The 8,120-nt window shown below is 48.7% G+C and overlaps 1 protein-coding gene across 1 annotated transcript; it reads right to left on the bottom strand.

Moving 5' to 3' along the window:
- Positions 1-2,442: 2,442 nt before the first annotated feature.
- mex3b (mex-3 RNA binding family member B) lies at positions 2,443-7,246 on the bottom strand. The gene is made up of 2 exons (XM_085275706.1): positions 6,631-7,246; positions 2,443-5,157 (listed from the first exon to the last, which is right to left on the bottom strand). Exons 1-2 carry the CDS (start codon positions 6,851-6,853, stop codon positions 3,749-3,751), a joined length of 1,632 nt encoding a protein of 543 aa, XP_085131832.1. The 5' UTR covers positions 6,854-7,246; the 3' UTR covers positions 2,443-3,748.
- Positions 7,247-8,120: the final 874 nt, after the last annotated feature.

Below are 8,120 nucleotides of genomic sequence, written 5' to 3'. Positions count from 1 at the left end.
TTGTTTCCAGGAGGAGACACAGATGGAGGTCACGAGCTGGTGTGACTCCAGTGCCAGTTCATGGCCAGGATAAATGGGAACGCCATGTCAGGAAGTGCATCTGGTGTTAATCTGTGCCAAATCAGTCATGCAGATCCATCCACTGTGGTGAACCCTTGGAAAATAAGCGAGCAGCCAAGAGTACCTGTGTGATAAATGGTCGGTTTCTTATGCAACACCAGATTTTAGGTTACTGTGCTCCATCGCGACCTACAGATTAACGCCAACCTCACAAACATGAGAAACCACACCGCACATCCACAGCAAGCAACATCTCAACACAACGCAGCCACAGCAGCCACAGCAGCCGCAGCCGAAGCAGCAGCCGCAGCCGCACGACTAAATCAGGGACTCAAACATTCATGTTTGGAGTGTGCCATGATCGGAGTGACCTCATTCTGGGATTGCTTCACTGTGTGTTAAATGAAGCTGATGCACTTGATGCTACATGACTTCAGATGAGTTACTGAGTTATGAGCAGATGGCTGACACAGAGTGAACTGAGAAGGAAAAAAATGTTGGATTACTTAAAAGTCGCAGCAAACATTTCATCACTGACCGTCTTTTCTCAACAACTAGATTTGGTTGAAAATTTGTTCCAGAATGAAATTTGACTGTTCACTGGACCTCCTCAGACTTTCTGGCTACGTTTGTGTAAAAGAATGTTCTCTGATAATGTCGTCTATCAGTTAGAGATGAATAAAAAAATTTCACTTGTGAGAAGTGAAAGAAACTCATGAAAAGCTGAGACCACTCTCAGATACTCAAACCGATATCCTCGAACTCTGGACCTCGTCTTTTATTCTTCCAAGCTGAGAACCAGAAAGAATTTACAGCTATTTAAATGCAAATGGCATTAAAATATTTGTTATATTGATAAAACGGACACCTGATGACAGAAGTCTGAGCACATGGAGTGTCTGTCAGATCCTGCTGTATTAAATACAAACAGACACATGACCTTTCCCCTCTGAGTGAGAGACGTCCGTCTGAACCGCTGTCGCACAAGGACGTGACATCAGCACGCGCGGAGCTCTTTGGACCGAGGGGGCGGGGTTTGAACCGTTTTCTGGAACTGATCTGGAGCTTGTTGTTAGTACTTCTTCCTCCTGGCGCTGTCCCAGGACCCAAAGGTTGAGAAACCAGCCTTTATTTCCGCCCTCCTCCCAGGTCAGCTGGCGGTTGGTTAATGTGTAATTAGAACCAGATTTAATGGGAGAAATGATTATCCCAGCAGCTGATTAATGATTTACATCCCCCGGCCTCGTCTTCCCGGGTACGATGATTCCGTGTTTTTCCTTCTTTTGTATCTGGCTGTGAGAGTTTTTGATTCTTGGACATCTTTTAAAATTATTTTTAAAACATTCTTATATTTGTGATCTAAAATCACCGACTGTTGTGCCTCTTTCTGGACATTATTAAACCAGTGAGGAACCAAAGCAAATGACCACAGGTGCACACAGAACCCGGGGCCTTCGTTAGTTTAATTTCCCCGACCTTTTTCCCAGTTTAACAAAACGTTTAAATAAATTAAGCCACGAATCAGCACATATCTGAATCTGACCAAACACCTGCTGAAAGTGACTGTTGTCTCTCAATCAGCTGATCGATCAGCGAGTCTGTAAAATGATTTTAGGGGACAATCAGCTGTTTCTTGTCTGTGACGTGAAACTTCAAGGATGTTCACTTTAAAATGACGGAGAAGCAGAAAACAGAAACTGTTGAGGATCTGAAGTAAGAAGACTTTGTAGGTGTTCTTCTCTTCAATGACTCACATTGTAGGCGATTAGCTGTCAGTTAACCAAGTGTATCATATTGAATACGAGTTTTTGAGGCGTCTGCATCATCAGTGTAAAAACCTGAATGAATCACAGCGTTCATTTTTAAGACTTAAACTCTACAAAAACACCAGATGTAGCAAAATGATATCAGATAAAACTCGTCTGTACAAACTTTTCTGAAATTTTCTGCCCTTTTTTTCCAGGTTAAGTTAGCAGGTCAGCACATTTTAAACCAGAGCGCTCTACAGTACAGTAAACGGGTCCCAAACGACCCAATGAGCTGACGGCTTTTTCACCAACTGGTTTTCTAAAATGCGACCACCTAGCTTTTTCAGATCTCTCAGTATGTCCCGCTTCATCAGTCCACCAAAGCCCACAGGAGCCAGATTACGGTCTGCACACCAGCAGATCTGCATAAGAATAGGTCGCACAGCTCTTCTAATTAGTGATAAGGCAGGCCGAGTCCCACCGTCAAAGCATATCCTCCATAATTAGGCTGCGGCGATAATCCCGCCACCTCCGAGCTTCTATCAGGGAGCAGAGAGGGGTCGGCCGCTCGGAAAACTATTACGACTCCGATCCACATCGACACGTGAAGGATGGACGAGAAGCAGACACCAACATCGATGTACCATTTTTATTGGACTTATATAGAAATACTTAAAAAAACATGAAGTAGCACCATTACTTTTTTTATCATGTATAACTTTAAATGTCAGAAAAATAAAACTCTTGATACATTTTCAAATCTTGTCTCAGCAAATATAATATTAGTATTTGACCATGAGGTTAAAGGCCCTTTATCATAAAATAAAATATACTTTGTTCTTAAACTTTGCTCAATAAAGTACATTTACGCTCAAGTAACTTCACCTACATATACATAAACAAGTGGTAAACAAATGTATTAAAATAGAAATACTAAAACTATAGTGGTGCAACAGAAGCCTGTAATTCCCACTGGAATCTAATTCATACAAATTTTAGAAAGCATAAACGGTTTCTTTGTGTTCAACTTACTAAGTTTTGTACATTTCAATGTTTCATAATAATATAGAATAAAATATGCTTTATATTACGGAATAAAAAATATGCTGGGTGAAGCAGATTTAAAAGACTTTTTTTGCTGAACCTATAAAAACTCCATCCCAACAGAATACTGTCAAATACACATTTTTGTGGACTCGGATTTGCTCCCACAGTCGTGTGATATTAAAATAATACAGTGATCAAATGCCGTAAGGCCGTACTAAAAAAATGAACAATATTTCAACCCAGCTACAAAAAAGTTCACTGAACTTAAATTAAAATATCTGTAAACATCTTTGCAATAAGAAATATAATCTTTCAAGTCAAAAAAGAATAAAATACTTCAATCTGTAGTAATGTCATTTAAAACTTTCAACTTGTGGAAATTGATTCTATACATATATATGTAGGATATGTTGTTGCTCTCCCTCCCTCGCGTGGTTTCTGACCTCGAGCTGCAGTATCTGTTAGGCCGGACGCCCTCCACGTTTCCCAGCCGCCGCCCCCCCTCACTACACTTGATCGGCAAACCTGGAAGGCTCGTCCCGCCGAAACGGTCTACAGGCGGACCCCCGTACCTCCGTCCTGACCCCAATGTCTCTCTTCGCTTCATAAATATAGTGTACAATTAACTAGAACTATTGATTACTATACTGTAATATTTAAAACATGCACTTAGATGTTGAAAATATTTCCCCAAGCTACAGTACGTTATTCACAACTAGCCCACGAAGGCTGTCTGTCCCTTCTTCTGGATACTGCAGCCTCTCTTACATACATATGTATATCTATGTACACTTTCCAGACTGACAATTGGCTGATCGTTAAAGCGGTATGAAGAGTCTGTTGTTGCTATTGTAGTCTGTCTCGCCGACGAGACAGTCCAAGAGTTTCACTTCTTATGAAAATATACGTATAGCCTGAGTGACGCCGGTGTGGCAGACGGGGCATTTGGGGTCGCTCCTCTCGCAGATCCGATTGGCACATTCCATGCAGAAGAGGTTGTGCCCGCAGGGAACCAGCGCCGCGATGACCTCGCTCTCGAAGCACACCGAACAATCGCGACTGCCTTTTCGGCTGGTACCCGAGGAGGTGGATGAGGAGGAAGAGGAGGACGACGACGAGGCCGAGGAGTCGCACGGGACCCCGGGGAGGTGGGGGCCCGGCAAGGACGCGATGGAGCCGGAGTAGCCGGGGAAACTGAGTGGGCCTCCGCCCGGGTCGCTGCGCACCCTGCGGGCTAACGGGTGCTCGGCGGGCCCGCCGTTGTGGCTGTGGAGAGGAGGCGACAGGCGAGGCTGCGGGGTGCAGCCGTTAACCCTCCTCTGACTCCCCGCGATCCCGTTGGCATTAGCCGAGCTGTTGGTGGGGAACATGGCTGAAGTGGAGGTGGGGGAGCTGCCTCCGGTGGAGGAGGGGGTCATGCGACTGTCGTACGGGGACCACAGGAGGCCTGGCGGGGCTGGTGTTGGGTCAAACCCTGGCGAGGAGTCAAAAGTCAGATCAGTGCAGTCGGGGGAGATGACGTCGCTTCCGTAAACAAACCCGTTGCCGTTGGTGTTGACGTTGATGTTGTTGTTATTGTTGTTGCCGTTGTTGTTGGTGGTGGCCGTGTAGCTGAGCGCGGGGCTGGGGGGGCTGTAGTCGGCCATGCGCGAGCTGTTGTTGCCGAAGTAGGAGTCCGTGGAGGCGCTGCCCAAGGAGGAGGAGGAGTCGTTGCGGTAGTTGGAGAAGGGTTTGCGCACAGAGGTGGGGGTCATCCCCGCGCTGGGCTTGGACCACAGGGTGGCGTGTCCGTGCAGGTCGAAGCCCACATCGGTGCCGTTGGCGTGGAAGTCGTTTTCGTCCTGGAGCTCGATCAGGCCTCCGGTCCTCATGGCGATGTGGGCTTCGATTTCTTCGCGTGCTCGGTCCACATTCTCCGGCATCCCCGTCACCTCAAACACCGGCTCCTTGTCCCGGCTCGGGGTCACGATGTAGGTGTGGGTCTGCTGCTGGATCCGCTTGATGGTGGCGCCCTTGGGCCCCACAACCAGCCCGACCACGCGGTAAGGCACCCGGACCTGGATGGTGGTCTGTCCAGGCAGGTTAGGCGGTCCGGGGACCGGGGTGCCGCTCCCGTTCAGGCTGGTGTTTTTGTTCCGGGAGGCTCGGATCATGGAGAAGTGCTCTGCAGCCGAGATGATCTCCCTCCTGGCCATGGCCACATCCTCCCTCCTGCCTGTCACCACGAAAACGGGCTCCTCGCCTCGCACCGGAGTCTTGATGTAGGTGTTGGTCTTTGCTCGCAGGGCTTTGATCTTGCAACCTGAGGCAAAGGAAGCAAAAGAAGAAAAGTGAGGACGTAGAACCTTGAAATGTGGCACATGTTCTCAGAACAGATGTTGCGTGCTTGTTGTTGTCTGTCAAAAAGTGCGAGCAGGTGAGGAACCCTTTTAGAGAAGAACAAATCCAAACCACGTGCCACCGCCACGAACATACAGCAGGACAGAAAGAACAGCGAGCAAGTCTCCTTCAGCAAAACACGAGGACGGCTGCTGCGAGACACGCTGGGGAAAAAGGGGCAAAGCTACGTAAAGACTTCATATCCTGGAAGCTGAGCTTTAACTCACATTCCAACGCCCTGAAGCACAGGCACACATCTTTATCATAAAAAAGACCAGCTGAGGAAACAGCCAGGGAAGAATGACATAATTAGCCAAGCGAAGCCAGCTGAGTGGGACAGGGTGATATAACCAGCAGAGGAAGGAGAGTCCAACTATACCGTAAACCAGTTTAAATCCCGAGTTAGCGTCAAACTGGTGCAGGTTAAATAAGGATAGTCTCTCGCATTAAAACAACACCCCCGGGTCACGGCTAGTCCACCATTTTTCCTCTCCGTGCTTCTAGCCTGACTTAACCCGACGCAGGGGGCTGGGTGATGGTGTTGGATGTAAACAAGCCTACTGCACAAATGTCGCACTGTGGCTGCTGTAAAGTGTCCTTACAGTTCCTTTTGTTTTTGTGGGAGCAGCAGCAGCAGCACAGGGAGGGGAAAAGATTCCGCATATGTAACCAAGCACCAGTCCCGCCCTGCAGCCCTACAGCTGGAAACACTGAGAGATCTGTGCAGCTATGGGCGTCTGCAGCCTGCGAGGCAAGGTAACATCGTGACCGCTGTCCTAATTCGATCCGATCACCATCACAGCCATTAAGCAAAGAATGTGTGAGGAAAACACACGCGCACACACACACACACAGTGACCTACAAACACCACATGATGATGATAATAACCTCTGTCCTGTCAGCGGTCATCGCCAGGCTTCACCCAAAACAGCTCGGATTTCATTTTAATTCTTCGAAACCAAACTCCGTTCATTTTGTCAAATACTTGAACAAACGCGTGCCTGCCTGCAGAGCACGCACGATAAACAGCACGACTTTGGTGTCTTTTCTGAGCTGCTTCCTGCTTCTCTTCAGTTCGGCAGCAGCACGGGCTGTTATTAATCTCAATAAGCACTTATTCCAAATGTCAACTTCTTGAATCTGTGCGCGCTGCCGCCCACCGCCGTGTATTTATAGAGAAGGAACAATGTATGACTAACTGGCGAGACAGAAACTGAAGCCCGGAGGGGAACAGGGAAGCCGAATTCACCAGCAGAGCTGCAAATGTAGCCTGAAAGCAAGAAAAGTGACACATGCGCGTCCTCCCACACGGGACACGGTGCTGTTTGGGTGCATGGCCGCGCTCAGCTGTGCTGCAAGACAAACACCAACCGTCTCACACACACAAACACACACCTTGTCTGCCCACGATCTCAGCCACATGCTCGGAGCTGGGCACCGGGACGCACTCCGTCATGTTGACGCTCTTCTTCCGGGGCTCCTGGCCGTTGTCGTACAGCGGGTTCTCGTCGTTGTCCAAGCCGAGAAGGGAGAGCTGGTCCAGGGCGATCTGCAGCGCTCTCTGGTCGTCCAGCGCGTCTCCCTGGACGCTGCTGTCGGCGAACAGCGAGCTGGGCATGTTTGCGGCTTCGCAGGGTTGCGGGTGGAAGGCAGAAAATAATACAGGAAGGAGGGCGAAGAAAGGAGAGGGGAAGAGAGGAGGAAGAAGAGGAGGAGGAGAGGGGAGAGGCACCGGAGCCGGTTCTCAAAGACAACTGGTCAGTGCAAAGAAACCAGTGCGGCTGAGGAGGGGAGGGAAAGCAGCGCAAAGGAGCCACAGTAAAACCATCCACCCCCTTTGGTTTCCAGGCCGAAGCTGGACGTCCCGGTTCGAGCCGAGCCGTGCTGCTGCAGGAAAACGCGTGTTTATTCCACAGCGGTAATAATCCGTGCTGGCTTCCCCTCAGCTCCTCTGTTGCTTCTGTCTGAGTCTTTGCAGAGCCAGACAGAGAGATGTGCGGGTGACGTCACCGCCTGGGCAGGGGCGATGCGGTGCCGCGGCTCGTTTGCATATCCGGGATCCGATTGGCTGCCCGCAATGACTGGGCGGGCCCGCTCGTACAGGCACGCCCACCTCTTTGTTCCCAGTCTTGCTCTTTGTCTCTTTCCCGGTTCGCGCTGCTCAGGCCGGCTGGCAGGAAGTGGAGCTGTTCACGCGTTCATCACGCATCACATGTGTTCTTTCCCCGAGGATCTCGGCCCTCTTCCACTCCAGTCAGCATTCTCGTTTTTTCTCTTTAATTTGACCACGCAATAATAATAAACTGTAAATGAAAGATGGACAAACACAGCCACCTATGATGTCATCATTTACCTCAGCGTTAACAGAGGCAACATAACTCTCTCACCTCGCATACATATGTGTGCAGCGTATGTATACAGTGCCTGAGTACTGTGTGTGTGCGTGTGCGTGTGTAAGACAGTGTGTGTGTGTGTGTGTGTGTGTGTGTGAGTGTGTGTGTGTGTGTGTGTGTGTGAGTGAGTGTGTGTGTGTGTGTTCATATTTTTGTGGGGACCAAAATCCTGGTCCCCACAAGTTTGAAGGCATTTTTGAGACTCAAAATGTTGTTTTGGGTTACAGTTAGTTATGGTTAGGTTTAGGTAACTAAAGGTTAGTGTTAGTGTTAGATATTCATTTTTCAAGGTTACTGTTGGGGTAAGGGGCTAGCGAAAGCATTATGTCAATTAGATGTCCCCACAGGATATGAATACCCAACATGTGTGTGTGTTATCTGTTTGTTTATGTGGTTGAAATGCAGTTTCCAGGTGTGCACAGCCAACATCGTCATGTTTTCTCTGTGGTTCTGACCCGTTCCTCTTACTGTTTATCCACATTGTACAGAAAC

Source organism: Mchenga conophoros, linkage group LG1 (assembly GCF_057382185.1).
Source record: "Mchenga conophoros isolate Kocher_MC1m ecotype Shallow Benthic linkage group LG1, M_conophoros_male_GT1.1, whole genome shotgun sequence".
Taxonomy (NCBI): Eukaryota; Metazoa; Chordata; class Actinopteri; order Cichliformes; family Cichlidae; genus Mchenga; species Mchenga conophoros.
This window is presented reverse-complemented; position numbering and strand designations above follow the sequence as displayed.